At 41.2% G+C, this 15572-nt stretch overlaps 1 protein-coding gene across 1 annotated transcript in view; it reads left to right on the forward strand.

Annotated features, from left to right (window-relative positions):
• Positions 1–778: 778 nt before the first annotated feature.
• Positions 779–15572, forward strand: part of LOC143770336 (cell adhesion molecule CEACAM5-like) — a 121052-nt gene continuing 106258 nt past the window's right edge. Inside the window, exons 1-4 of the mRNA XM_077259861.1 lie at positions 779–876; positions 952–1263; positions 6194–6475; positions 10123–10404. Of these exons, the coding sequence (XP_077115976.1) occupies positions 822–876; positions 952–1263; positions 6194–6475; positions 10123–10404 (931 nt within the window). The 5' untranslated portion in view covers positions 779–821. The remainder of the gene's footprint in view (positions 877–951; positions 1264–6193; positions 6476–10122; positions 10405–15572) is intronic.

Consider the following 15572-nt stretch of genomic DNA (forward strand, 5'->3'; position numbering starts at 1 on the left):
GTTTTTGTTTGATCATTTTTTGATTATCAGCGTTCACCATGTTTTTAGTCCAGCTTGCTAAAATGTGATTTCCTCGCTTGCTGGTTGCTCTAGGGGACTGAGTTTCTCCCCCCAACACCGTTAGTTGGTGTGGGGGTTCTTGAAATCTCAGCGTGGATATTTTGTAAGGGTTTTTTACTGACCGCATAGATCCCCTTTTCTATTTTCTGCTATCTAGTATTAGTGGGCCTCATTTGCTGAATCTGCTTTCACCCCTGTGTATGTGCCTTCCTCTTACCTCACCGTTATTATTTGTTGGGGGCTTCTATATCTTTGGGGATTATTTCTCTGGAGGCAAGAGAGGTCTTTCTTTCTCTCTAGGGGTAGTTAGTTCCTCAGGCTGGCTCGAGACGTCTAGGATTTTTAGGCACGTTCACCGGCTTCCTCTAGTGTGTTTGGATAGGTTCAGATTTGCAGTCAGTCCAGTTTGCCACCTCCCTAGAGCTTGTCCTATGTTTAGTTTCTTAGCTGGAGTAATTTGTGATCCTCAACCACTAAGGATCATAACAAGCACATACAGAAAAGATAAAATACAGAATGACATCTTGCAGCTATTTGAAGGCATGTGTATAACAGTTTCTATGATCAGTTCAGAGAGAAGATTCGTGTAACTTTCCAGCACTTTCTTTTTCTGTACAGGCTGATTGAGAATTACCAGTAGAGGTCGTAACAGACTAAGAATGAGAAAAGTTAATATGGAAAGAAAAACCTTTTGTAGTTACACCCATCACATATCACATACATTCTACCAGTGCGCACAACTAGATGACTCGTTTATCCAGATGGATCATACAAATCTGCTTTGTGGACTCATAACGAGTTACTTATTATATCTCGGTAAGGAGAAAGAAAACAATATATATTTTACAATTTCTACCCTGACAGATATGGAAAACTTGATTTCTCTTCCAGGTGCTGTATCTGCTCAGGTGTCAGTAAATGGATCTCTGGGGGGATCTGTGGATTTTATTCTGTATATAACAATGCCTGACAATCGTGAAATAATATGGAGAACTGAAGGAGGCGCAATCTTCATTGCAAGAATAGTTAATAACGAGTCACCAAATTACAATGCATCCTACAAGAGTAGAACACAACTGTTTCCAAATGGGACCCTGAGACTGGAGAAACTCACCGACGCTGACAAGAGATTATATACTGTGACAGTAACTAACCAGGTTGATTTCTTAGCTGAAACTATGAACTATCAGCTCGGAGTGTTCTGTAAGTATTGTAATACTGTTTTATTTATTTTTTTCCATTGTACCTAATCAATTTTAAACGTAATATATCACAAAACAAAGGCACACATTAAAAGGGTAATCTCAAGTTTGAAAGTTGTCCCTAGTCAATATCCCGATCACTGGGGGTTCAGCACCTGGGGCTCCAGCAATCCTGAGAAATAGGGCTCTGAAGTGCCCAGCTGAATGGACAAGTGGTTTACCATGAGCCCTGTCATTCCATTCATTCCCAATGGGACCGCCAGATAAAGACTAGGGTTGCACTCGGCTAGTCTTCAGCACTCCAATTATAATGAATGGAGCAGAAGAGCGAAAGGTTATTGTTTTTACAACATTCATTGTGTAGGAAATGGAAGAAGCAGTGGCATTTTCAAATAGTTGGGTGCAAAAATTATCCCTGATAAGCAGCCAGGAAGTGTGTGGCTATGCAATGAAGTGGGCAAGATGTCTGGAATTTTGGGGTCCGCAAAAGCAGCGATCTAGAATGATAGACAATGGACAGTCAGCCAGGCAGATGGTGTAACAGAGTAGTAAATTCAAAACAAAGTTAAAAATGTTATATCCTACAAGAGACATGGAGTACAAGGTCCAAGATATAGTAAAATAACAATTTTATTAAAGACCATATAAAACAGTAGCAATAGATATATCAAGCATACCAAAAGTAATAAAGGCAATAAAGGCAATAGCGCACAGTGTTAACAACATTTTTCTACATGTCCACAAGAAAAATATCAGGCATGGAATTCAAGACAGCTACTATTGATATTGTTTTATGTGATCTTTAATAAAATTGTTATTTTACTATGTCTTGGACCTTGTACTTCATGTTTGTTGTAGGATAAACACTGCTCAAAAAAATAAAGGGAACACTAAAATCCCACATCCTAGATATCACTGAATGAAATGTTCCACTTGTAAATCTTTATTCATTACATAGTGGAATGTGTTGAGAACAATAAAACCTAAAAATGATCAACGTAAATCACAACTAATATCCCACGGAGGTCTGGAGTTGGAATGAAGCTCAAAATCAAAGTGCAAAATGAAGTTACAGGCTTATCCAACTTCAATGGAAATGCCTCTAGACAAGGAAATGATGCTCAGTATTGTGTGCCTCCATGTGCCTGTATGACCTCCCTACAACACCTGGGCATGCTCCTGATGAGGCGGCGGATGGTCTCCTGAGGGATCTCCTCCCAGACCTCGACTAAAGCATCCGCCAACTCCTTGACAGTCTGTGGTGCAATGTGACATTGGTGGATGGTGCGAGGCATGATGTCCCAGATGTGTTCAATCGGATTCAGGTCTGGAGAACAGGTGGACCAGTCCATAGCTTCAATGCTCTCATCTTGCAGGAACTGCTGACACACTCCAGCCACATGAGGTCTGGCATTATACTGTATTAGGAGGAACCCAGGGCCAACCGCACCAGCATATGGTCTCACAAGGCGTCTGAGGATCTCATCTCGGTACCTAATGGCAGTCAGGCTACCTCTGGCGAGCACATGGTGGGCTGTGCGGCCCTCTAAAGAAATGCCAGCCCACACCATTACTGACCCACTGCCAAGCCGGTCATGCTGAAGGATGTTGCAGGCAGCAGATCACTCTCCACGACATCTCCAGACTCTGTCACGTCTGTCACATGTGCTCAGTGTGAACCTGCTTTCATCTGTGAAGAACACGGGGCGCCAGTGGTGAATTTGCCAATCCTGCTTTTCTGTGGTAAATGCCAAGCATCCTGCACGGTGCTGGGCTCTGAGCACAACCCCCATCTGTGGATGTCGGGCACTCAGACCATCCTCATGGAGTCGGTTTCTAACCGTTTGTGCAGGCACATGCACAATTGTGTATATATATAAACCTACATCGAATCCGTAGCCAACATGGAAAAAATGCCCCCTAGTGGCTAATACATGTACACCAAGAAAAAAAAGGGATTTGCTCGACAGGAGCAACGCAGTCTATAATCAGATAACCAATGGGCGACCTCATGGAGGCCCACATAAGTAATGTGTCCTATAACAGACTGCCAAGACGGGGGTAAATATAAAGAACAATTTATTTATTACACATGTATAATATACAAAATACAAAATAGAGACAAAGTGCAACAAGCAATGTAGATGGATAAAGAACAGCTAAAAAGATTCTGGCACCAAAACAGGTGACAAAAGTTGGTGTCAGAAAAGAAAAAATATACACGTCTCAAAAGACACGGCCGCACACAGTTATTAAGAGAGGCTGACTACTAATGTTGTATCCGGTTAATAGTAAATGCAATATAGTGACAGGTGGTTAGATACTGGTCAAAAGAGGACCTTGAAATAATCTTGGATCTCCCACTAGTCCGCAGTCCGACCCAAAATGGGCTACTGACGAAGCCGTGGGCGGTGAAACGCGCGTCGAGGCATAGCGTGTCTCACAGACACGGCTGCACACCGAGAGGATCATGTCACAAGGTAAATGTACTGTTATTTGACTGTGACTACTATTTGTCTGGGTACTACTGACAGGTATAGCGGCTCACCTTGAAACATATTATGCTATTGCATTGGATATTGGATAATTGAACCGATTTCACTGCTGTTGGCCGCTTAGATTAGCACTTGCTCTTTTTTGCAGTCACGTGTGCCAGTAGTAGTGACTGGCGAATTCGGGTGCATAGTGACATACTGGCAGCCTGTAGCCCATTTTGGGTCAGACTGCGGACTAGTGGGAGATCCAAGATGTAATAGAAAACACCGCCCTTAATTAACCGCTTAATGACCGAAGCTTTTTTCGGCTTTGCGTCTTCGTTTTTAGCTCCCTTCCTTCCCAGAGCCACAACTTTTTCATTTTTCCATCAATATGGTCATGTGAGGGCTTGGTTTTTGCGGGACGAGTTTTACTTTTGAACGTCACCATTGGTTTTACCATGTCGTATACTAGTAAACTTTATATAAAAAATTTTTTATATTTTTTTCATATTTTTAAAAACATTTTTTGTTACTTTTGCCATGCTTCAATAATCTCCATAGGAGGCTAGAAGCTGGCACAACTTGATCGGCTCTGCTACATAGGAGGGATGATCAGATCGCCCCTATGTAGCAAAATTGTTGCATTGCTATGAGCACCGACCACAGGATGGTGCTCACAGCAATCCGGCATCAACAACCATAGAGGTCTGCTGGAGACCTCTGGTTGTCATGGCGATGCACCGATGACCCCTGATCACATGACTGGGGTCAGCGGTGCCCGCATTTCCGGCCAGATGGCCGGAAGCGCTTGTTAAATGCCGCTGTCAGAGTTTGACAACGGCATTTAACTAGTCAATAGGAGCGAGTGGATCACGATTCTGTCCATACCAATTGTGAGCATATGTCAGCTGTTCAAAACAGCTGACATGTCCTGGCTTTGATGCGGGCTCGCCGCCGGAGCCCACATCAAAGCGGGGGTTCTGCCCTTGGGCGTACTATTCCGTCCGAGGGCAGAAAGGCGTTAAAGACATAGATGGTGTACTTTAATTTGAAAGGTCCGGATTTTACATATTGCCTCTTCCAAGATGGCGCTGAGATGTCAGTAAAGCGGGAGTGCGCATGTGCGGCCCGAATATGCCACACATTACATATGATTGGCCAGCAGCTTATGACACAGTAATGATGCGCTGAAACATGCGCAATAGACGAAGAGGAACGATGGAAATGGCGATAATGGTGTCCTCCATGTGAATATGCCTGATCTCAAGGGGGTAAGACACTAAATAGTATTGGACACACAGCTGTATTGTACGCAATATTGTGATTAAGTTGCGCTGATCACATGGCAATATTAAGTATAAATATGTAAATAATTCAGTATTATTTAGCTATTTTTTACATGTGACACTTTAGCACAAAGGCACTTTATATGAGATGTTTAAGATATGGTGTTATTTGGGCATAAATGAGAGAGCATGTTTTGATAAATACCACTTTTTAACTTTTATAATATGATTGTAAAAGCACATGATTGTTAAATACGCCAATAAAAGCACGCCTGTGTGTAACACCCACTGCTTGAGATGGGATCAGTGTGAGCCGAAATGTCGCCCAGACATGTGGGTCTGAATAAACCACTTTTTTCACCGGAAGAAATTTGGAGGGCTGCCTTCATTTTTTATCTTCTACAGACAACAGATGGACATCTGTCCATCTTCTATTGACATGCCCAGATATTTCTGTGCTGGGCATGACAACATGGCATATGGAGGGAACATCGTCACATGTGGGGAACATTATAAAGGGAGACATCAAATGGATATATGGGGAAAATTATGGCTAGCATGCAAATACATATATACATGTACAACCTGGGGCACTTCCTTATAAAAGGGCCGAGCAAAAATAGAGATATTTTTGCTGATGAATGGTATTCTACATTTATTTCTATTGGAATTACAAGAATTGCAGAATATATCACATACTGTACCAAAATACTTATTATTTGTTGTTCACTACAAATGCATTATTGAGATATGTTACAAGTGTTTGAATGCTGCAGATTTCCTCCTATTATCTTCTCACTTGCAGTTATTAAGAGATCATTCTAAATGGATTTCCCAATACACGTAAAAAGGAGCGAACAAAAGTCACAGGCACTGCTGATGGTTAGACCTTCTACTGTGCCCATGTAAACGATCAAGGAGTTAGGGGTACACCCAAAGTACCATGAGACCCATTGAGACTTTTTTGGCCTAAGGCAGTGGCCAATTAAGCAGTGTTTTCCAAACTATGAAATAGGCATTGTTGGTGAGCGGCTCCATGTTCTAAGTGAAATGCAGATGGGGAGGTAACTGATAGAAATTATTATAAACTGCACTAATCACTGGTTTAGTAAAATGACTGATCACGGTACAAAATACAGCCTAATAAATTAAACTTTGGTTTTTTTAGCTCCACTTAGTGCTCCTGTCCTCCGCTCCAATGTTACAATCAACAATCCTTTTGTTAATGGCACCAATATGAGCCTCCAGTGTGACGCCGGGAATCAGACTGTGACTACTTACACTTTCTACCGGGACAGTCAGAAGATTATCTGCTCTGAGCGTCTCATCTGTAGGGGATCATTCCTGGACTTCACACCAGTAGCTGAAAATGACGATGGATCCTACACCTGCACCATCCAGAACCCTGTCAGCGCCAACACCAGCAACTCCCTGAGCCTGACTGTGTATTGTAAGAATATAGAGAATGTATAAGAAAGTAAAATATGGATTTTATATTCTAGTAGATATAAAAGAAGTATAAAAATATATCAGTATAAAACAGCAAAAAAGCTAAGAAAATAGAAAAAATAAATAAAATTACTATGGTATCATGAGTACAGTATAACCGTTATGCCACATCCTTTAGATGTAGTGGCATTTACTGTTCTTTTTCAATGTACATTTCAGATTCAATTTACAAGCAGTAACATTTTTCTGAATGTATTTATATTCACCATATACATCATTCTCCTTCTGCTCTCTGATATCTGCATAAAGTTGGGACACTGTCCGGCCATTGTGGCCATGATCTAACAATCCTCCGAGTTTTCTGCTTGTATTTATTCCTTGGGTACCTCCATTGTTCATTAGTCCAGACGCACATTTTTGGCCAGTTCATGAGAAAAAATTAAATCTATGTCAGACATGGGCTGATCATTTTTTTATAGTAGAGTTTGTAAGTGTGTCAGGAAGATGTTGTAATTTGCTAAATGCCAAAGTCAGAGCAAAAGTTTGCACAATTTTCGTGCAATTTATCCTAGCGCCTAATTTTGCAACCTACATAGATGCAAGCAAGTATACTTTCCAATAATAGTAATAATAATAATGATAATAATGTTTTATAATGAATTCTTTACAGATACAAGACTAAATAGATTCACACAATGGCTAAATGAAATAATATAGATTACTAAGATAAAATTGAATATGCAAATTGTCTCTTCAGAGCAGAAGAGAACTAGAACTCTAGCTCCAGTTATTGGAATCAGCGATCTAAAAGTCGATATTGACTCTTTAACGAGCCTTGCACTATTACTTAGGATAAAAGCAACACCCCGAAACACCATGTCTGCAAATTGAGATTCTGGTTTGGCTTTTACCCTAGGTTATATTTCAAGGCTTGTTAAAGATATTAACTTTTAGGATCGCTTCTGGCGTTCTAGTCCTCTTCCTCTCTGAAGAGACAATTTGAATTTTTAATTTCCCTGAGGAGCATGCATGGCTTACAAGTCTCCTCACTCTTGACATGCCAGGCTTGGCTTGTCACTCTCCACAAGGAGAAATGTTACCTCTTAGGCTACGTTCACATTTGCGTTGTGCGCCGCAGCGTCGGCGACGCAACGCACAACGCAAACAAAACCGCAACAAAACGCACGCTAAAACGCTGCGTTTTGCGACGCATGCGTCCTTTTTGGCCGAAAGTTAGATGCAAAGAAAAATGCAACTTGTTGTGTTATCTGCGCCCAACGCTTGCGGCCAAAAAACCGCATGCGTCGCAAAACGCAGCACAACGCATGTCCATGCGCCCCCATGTTAAATATAGGGGCACATGACGCATGCGGCGACGCTGCGGCGCCGAACGCTAATGTGAACGTAGACTTAGACATAAGATAATATTGAAAATACATGTGAAAGAATATAAAATACAGAAGAAATAACACAATACAATATATTCAAATATATTATCATTACCTAACAAGACAAAATCTGAAAAAAAAATTATCAATATGTATTATACAGTATATACAATAAATAATATTTTCCTGATCATCAGGGTCTCACTAATTAGTGACTTAAATCCTTAAAAAAACATTTTTTTTATTTGTAGTATCCCTAAAATAGGCTCCTGCCTATAGTACCCCCCAATTATCAGTGCCCCACTAAATGAAGATGCATATAAAAGTGTTTATCTTCACTCAGCAATTCATTTCCTTTAATTATAGACAGAAATATTAGCCTTACTTACACTATGTTCCAAATTATTATGCAAATTACATTTTTATCAGATTTTCCTAAATGGTCGGTGCAAATGACAGTCAGTCTAATAAAAGTCATCACCCGTTAGATTATACATCGAATTTTATTGAAGAAACCTCCCAATGATAACAGTATAATCTCCAAAATGAATAAAAACTCAAAATGCACTGTTCCAAATTATTAGGCACAGTAGAATTTCTAGACATTTGATAGTTATAAAGAACAGAAAATGCTCATTTGTGGAATTTGCAGCATTAGGAGGTCACATTCACTGAACAAAAAAAGCTATTTAACGCCAAAACATCCCAACAGGCCAGGTTACATGTTAACATAGGACCCTTCTTTGATGTCACCTTCACAATTCTTGCATCCATTGAACTTATGAGTTTTTGGAGAGTTTCTGTTTGTATTTCTTTGCATGAAGTTGGAATAGCCTCCCAGAGCTGCTGATTGGATGTGAACTGCCTCCCACCCTCATAGATCTTTTGCTTGATGATCCTCTATAGGTTCTCTATAGGGTTGAGGTCAGGGGAAGATGGTGGCCACACCATGAGTTTATCTCCTTTTATGCCCATAGCAGCCAATGTATTCTTTGCAGCATCAGATGGGGCATTGTCAGCATGAAGATGATTTTGCTCCTAAAGGCACATTTCTGCTTTTTAGACCATAGATGAAAGTTGTCAGTCAGAAACTCTATATACTTTGTAGAGGTCATTTTCACACCTTCAGGAACCTTAAAGGGCCTTACCAGCTGTTTCCCATGATTCTGGCCCAAAACATGACTCCTCCACCTCCTCGCTGATGTTGCAGCCTTGTTGGGACATGGTGGCCATCCACCAACCATCCACTACTCCATCCATCTGGACCATCCAGGGTTGCTCAACACTTATCAGTAAACAAGACTGTTTGGAAATTAGTCTTCATGTATGTCTGGGCCCAATACAACCATTTCTGCTTGTGAACACTGTTTAAGGGTGGCCGAATAGTAGGTTTATGCACCACAGCAATCCTTTGAAGGAGCCTACACCTTGAGGTTCGAGGGACTCCAGAGGCACCAGCAGCTTCAAATATCTGTTTGCTGCTTTGTAATGGCTTTTTAGCAGCTGCTCTCTTAATCCGATGAACTTGCCTGGCAGAAATCTTCCTCATTATGCCTTTATCAGCACAAACACATTTGTGCTCAGATACAGCCACAAATCTCTTAACAGTACGATGATCACGCTTATGTTTTTGGAAAATTTCTAATGTTTTCATCCCTTCACCAAGGCATTGCACTATTTGATGCTTTTCAGCAGCAGAGAGATCCTTTTTCTTTCCCATGTTACTTGAAAACTGTGACCTGCTTAATAATGTGGAACATCATTTTTAAGTAGTTTTCCTTTAATTAGAATCACCTGGAAAACCAATTATCACATGTGTTTAAGATTGATTTCAGTGATCCATTGAGCCCTGAGACACAATACCATCCACGAGTTTATTTGAAAAACAAAACAATTATATCTTTATGACACTTAAATCCAATTTGCATAATAATTTGGAACACAGTGTAGTGTGGGATCAGCACTGCAATGACGACTCGGTAGACTTCACCCCTCTTTGACGTGTCGTTACATAATTTTCTAATCTAGTATGGTCAATCTGGCATCTTGTAAATTAGGTTGAGGCAAAGGGGGGCAGCAGGTTAGCAATGATGCTTGTTGGTCACATGTAGAAAGTTGGCAAATATGTACATGGAAAGTAATCATGCATCTACAATTAGGAGACTAAATTCTGAGAATGTATGTATGCAGTATATTATATTGTGATCTTTCTAAGCTTTTACAATCCAACCTTTATGTTTCTTTGTCTTTTGTATCTCAGTTCCGGTCTCTAATGTCACGGTGACAAGTAATGTATCGGGACTTGTCTGGCCTGGATTAGATTCAGTGTCTCTACGATGTTCGGCTGATGGAACAAATGTCAGCTACTCGTGGAGTCTACAAGGGGCAGCGATATCTGGAGGAGGCCGATATCTCCTCACCGATAATAACACTACGCTCATTATCAGCCCTGTCTCCACTAATGACAATGGATCCTTCATATGTACGGCTACAAACATAATAAACAGCCTGAACAGCAGGAACGTGACGTTCAACCTGGCCTGTAAGTAACACATCATGTCTGTCATTATAGTCTGTAATTTACAGACTGCGGCGACCCTCCAAAACAAACCCGCCCCAACAACCCAGTGAATCCCCTCTCCCTTACTACTCAACACCACCCCATTAAATGACTGGATACACACAAATAGTTGATGGGTAAAGTCGGTCACAGCTTTAATTTTGTGCATACCATATGTAACAAAAATAATAAACAGAAACTCTTTAAACTTTACGGAAAGACCAGTACCAAATGCCCTGCAATTCAGCAGGCAAGTCAGCCTACATAGCTGCAGTATTCCAGTGCTTCCTTTATTGCAAAACGCTGCTGTGACTTTTAACCTGTAACGACAAAATAATATTAACCATACAAAGGGAGTGAGGGTGGGACAAGCACCTCCGGGATCCAAAAGGAGAAGAGGAGGATCCAGGCTGTTACCCCAACCTATATCAGGTGAAGGAGGGGTTTGGGGGCGAGGTTACCAGCCCAACAGTCTACTAATTGGCCAAACCGAACAGGACCGTACAAATAACATATACTGTAATGGAAAAGGGGGGGGGGGGCGATAGGGGACCACAAAGGAAGGCCGGGGGGAGAAGGAGGGCACCGCAGTCAGTGGCACATTCCTTAACCAGTGCCATGCCAACCATAGATGGGAATACAAGCGTACACAGAAGACAGCTGAGAAACAGTTTCATTCAGAAAAAGGCAATGAACTTGGTGGTTTCAACTGTCTTATAAGAGGTAACAGCTTGATGAGAGCAGAGGTAGTTACTTGCTATATACAGTTGTGACCTGATACTCCTCAGGAATTTCTCCGCCACTCATTGTTAATTCTAATGCAGCACAGATCACACTCTCAGGGTATGTGCACACGCTGGGGATTTTGCTGCGGATCCGCAGCAGATTGGCAGCAGCTTTCCATGCGTTTACAGTACAATGTAAACCTATGGAAAACAGAATCCGCGTTGTTTATTCCACAGCATGTCAATTTTTTGTGCGGATTCCGCTGCGGTTTACACCTGCTCCATAATAGGAATCCACAAGTGTAAAACCGCAGTTGGAGTATAACACCAGCACTCACTGAAACTTCAGGAGATAATACTTAACACCTTCAGCCCTGGAGCTTTTTTCGGTTTTGCGCTTTCTTTTTTCGCTCTCCTTCCCAGAGCCATAACTTATTTATTTTTCTGTCAATATGGCCGTGTGAGGGCTTGTTTTTTGTGGGACGAGTTGTACTTTTGAATGACACCATTAGTTTTACCATGTCGTGTACTAGAAAACAGTAAAAAAAAATTCCAAGTGCTGTGAAATTGCAAAAAAGTGCAATCCCACACTTGTTGTTTGTTTGGCTTTTTTGCTAGGTTCACTAAATAAATGCTAAGACTGACCAGTCATTATGATTCTCCAGGTCATTACTAGTTCATAGATACCAAACATGTCTAGGTTATTTTTTATATAGTGTAAGCGGTGAAGAAAAATTCCAAACTTTGTTAAAAAAAAGCGCAATTTTCCGATACCTGTAGCGTCTCCATTTTTCGTGATCTGGGTTCAGGTGAGGGCTTATTTTTCGCATGCCGAGCTGACGTTTTTAATGATATCATTTTGGTGCAGATACGATCTTTGATCACCCCATTTAATGCAAAAAAACATAATTCTGGCGTTTTTACTTTTTTTCTTGCTACACCGTTTAGCAACCAGGTTAATCCTTTCATTTTAATGATAGATCGGGCGATTCTGAATGTAGTGATACCAAATATGTGCATGTTTGATTTTTGTTTTTATTGTTTTATTTTGAATGGGGCAAAAGGGGGGAGTTTTGAACTTTTATTTTTTTTTTATTCTTTTTTTTAACTTTGGCATGCTTCAATAGCCTCTATTTGAGGCTAGAAGATGCACAACCCAATCGGCTCTGCTACATAAAGATGATGTTCAGATCGCCTCTATATAGCAGATTTACTAACTTGCTATCAGCGCCGACCACTGGGTGACGCTCACATCAAGCCGGCAGTGACAACCATAGAGGTCTCTAGGAGACCGCAAGTAGTCATGCCAACACATCGGTGACCCGCGATCACGTGAAGTGGGTCACTGGTGTGCATATTTCTGGCCTGATGGCCGGAAGCATGATGTAAATGACGCTGTCAGAGTTTGACAGCGGCACTTAACTGGTCGATCACGATTGCACCCACGGCTATTGCGGGCACATGTCAGCTGTTCAAAACATGACATGTCCCAGGAAAGATGTTGGCTCAGCACTGGAGCCGAAACAAAGGGAGGGAGACCGACATCAGCGTACTGTTACGCCCGAAGTCGGTAAGGGGTTAAAGCAGCAAGTGACAGTACACATCCGTGGCAGTGTGAATAAATCATGCAAAATAGAAAAAATATATATATGTGCCTCTGCGCTAAATGGATGCACAAAAATATTAACAAAACTGCTTGAGAAAGGACACTGAAAAAAACAAGCAATTGATGGTCAAAAAACACTATAGGATAGGGATCAATTACTATTCAATTGTGAGCGTTATTTCAGTATACCCATCAGGCATCAGTGGACAACTTCTCATCAGCTATGTTGAACATTTCCCCACCACACACAGCCATAAATCGGGCACTGCTTTCATTTCAGTATAAAAACAGGGCAAAAAGAGTGAAGACCGGAAAGGCGAGGAAGGAGCAGGGACTATGCACTTTTATAAATGTAAAGCTATTTTTTGGTTAGATCTTCAAAGGAGATTTTCATGAGATAACTTTTCATGCTTAAAAACAATTTCGTAATCTTTATTATACACTAGGCAAACATGAGTTTTGTTCACAGCTCCGGTCTCGGCAGTGACGCTGACCAGTAACACATCCGCGGTGCTCTGGGCAGGAGAGGACTCGGCGTCTCTTCATTGCTCAGCTCAGGGATCAGCCATCACCTTCTCCTGGAGTCTGAATGGAAACCAAGTGATATCAAAGCCTCCATATTCCATTACCCAGAGTGATTCGTCTACAAACTCCAATCTCACCATCAGCCCCGTCTCAAAGACCGATACTGGACCATTCACCTGTACGGCATCTAACAGAGCTAATAGTATAACTAGTAGAGCAACCAACCTCAATATCAACTGTGAGTAGAACATGTAATTGTGTCAATCTAATATATCTATTTGTTATATCTAATCTATTTATCAAATGAGTCTATCTATCATACGATAGTGACACAGTGCACTTATCGGTTACAATTCCCTTTGAGCGGCACTATACGCTTGATGGTTGCAGTCACATGTGCTGTACAAGACACTTGAAAGTTTCAGGACAATTTTTAAGTTCACATTTTATAGTGTTCATCTATCAGGCCAATGGGACCTTGTTACAATACTATACTCCACTATACTGAGAATCAGGTTGATGAGGAAATGATTGTTACGTTTTCCTCATTCTACATGGCTTCTGTGAGATTCTGGATTCTATCCTTTGTCACAGCCCGTCCTTTCTTCTAGGAGGGTTTGTACTTCATTGGTGAATCCTTGTGACAATCCAACATGTGGGATAGGAAATAGAGAAGAGGATATATAGATATTGGTAATATGTGTTTATTACATTTATGACTTTCTCACATCCCAGGGTCTCCCGATGGGAATATTAGCTGTACTGCACAACCCATAGGACAGATCGTACAGCTCGGCTGTTCCTGGCCCGGAGGAAAACCTGCAGCCAATGTCACCATGATATTTGATGATGTGCAAAATACACTAATTAATGAAGTGTTCAGAAATGTGAGTTCTATCAGTAATATCCACGGGAGCAATCTCACCTGTAATGGTAACCAGAGAAGAACCTCAAGCTGCCTGGTTACATTTGGTAAGAAGTCCATTTCAGCTGTATGTATAATACTGCATTCTACTCTTGAGTAGTGACCAAAATGGAAATATCTATGGCCCTGCTAACTTCTACTTTCTTATTTCCTGCTGTTCTGCAATGTCATAGATTGACAAAACAACAAAAACTATGGCAATGGAGAATCCGTCTTGTGATGGACACTATCGGCACTTGGCAGACATTTATAGCTTTATTGGAGTCTGACCAGTTTCTGTCCATTTACGAGATAAAATAATAGTATGAATTTTGCAGTATGGGGGTCATCACCCCATTTGCACAAATTCCCCTTATTGATGCCAGAAAATTGTCAGAGAAAATTATAATTCACACTCATAGTCGAAGACTGACGTTAGTAAGATATCAGATTTTATGTTTAAGCTTGATCGTTGCAATATACACTAGGCAACCTTCCGCTTATCAGTCGCTATCTAGTCCCGATGATGCAGAATACTCACTCAACTGTTTATTTGCTTTCTTTTCAGATGGGGAGGGTGGAGGAGGCCTCTGGTACGTGACTAGTGACCTCGCTTACTCTGAGACCTCCTCCTGACCGCCACATATTTTCATGCCATTGTATAAAATGGGAAACACTAGCATACCAGATCTTTCTCACATGCATGATCGATAAGTCCAGCTTTCCTTCTAGTCCTAAATTCATCCAAGCAAATAAGCAGAATCCCCAAAATAAAACTTTAGAAGACTGGATAGGGAGTAAAAAAAACTTAAAAAATTAAATTCACCTGTCCTGGGCCCGTCCCTTACCTACCCCACTGATGAAGCTTCCTGCCCTGTCTTCAGCTAGCGAACTCTGGTCTTCAGATCTTCCAGCACTGACTAGGCCACATCTGTAATGCAAAAGACATTATTGGCCTCAATGACATATGTCACACCCCTCGTGACCATGCGAGGCCTAGGCTGCTCCAGAAGATCTGAAGACCAGAAACCTGGTGTCTAAAATCTGTAATATTGTTCTTAAAGATGGATTTCTGGCCTCATTGACACTAGTTATCATAATAGCATCCTTGAACAGAGCATTGCAGTCCACACTACTATAGGTCTTTCTACTACCTTGCCTGGCACCCAACACTATACACAATATTTATAATGCAATCTAGTTAATGATTTATAAAGTGGTGGAACTATATATCACCAAGTATATATTTGCCTCCTGCTTTCCTGCATTCCACCGTTATCTTAATTGCCTTGGCAGCAGCTGCCTGACATTGGTTGTTACAGCTAAAGCTAGGTCACAAGAAGGTATTTTCTCTCATCAGAGAGAATTGGGTCGATTGTGTAGATCACAC

The sequence above is a fragment of the Ranitomeya variabilis genome, chromosome 4 (genome assembly GCF_051348905.1).
Source record: "Ranitomeya variabilis isolate aRanVar5 chromosome 4, aRanVar5.hap1, whole genome shotgun sequence".
In the NCBI taxonomy this organism is placed as follows: Eukaryota; Metazoa; Chordata; class Amphibia; order Anura; family Dendrobatidae; genus Ranitomeya; species Ranitomeya variabilis.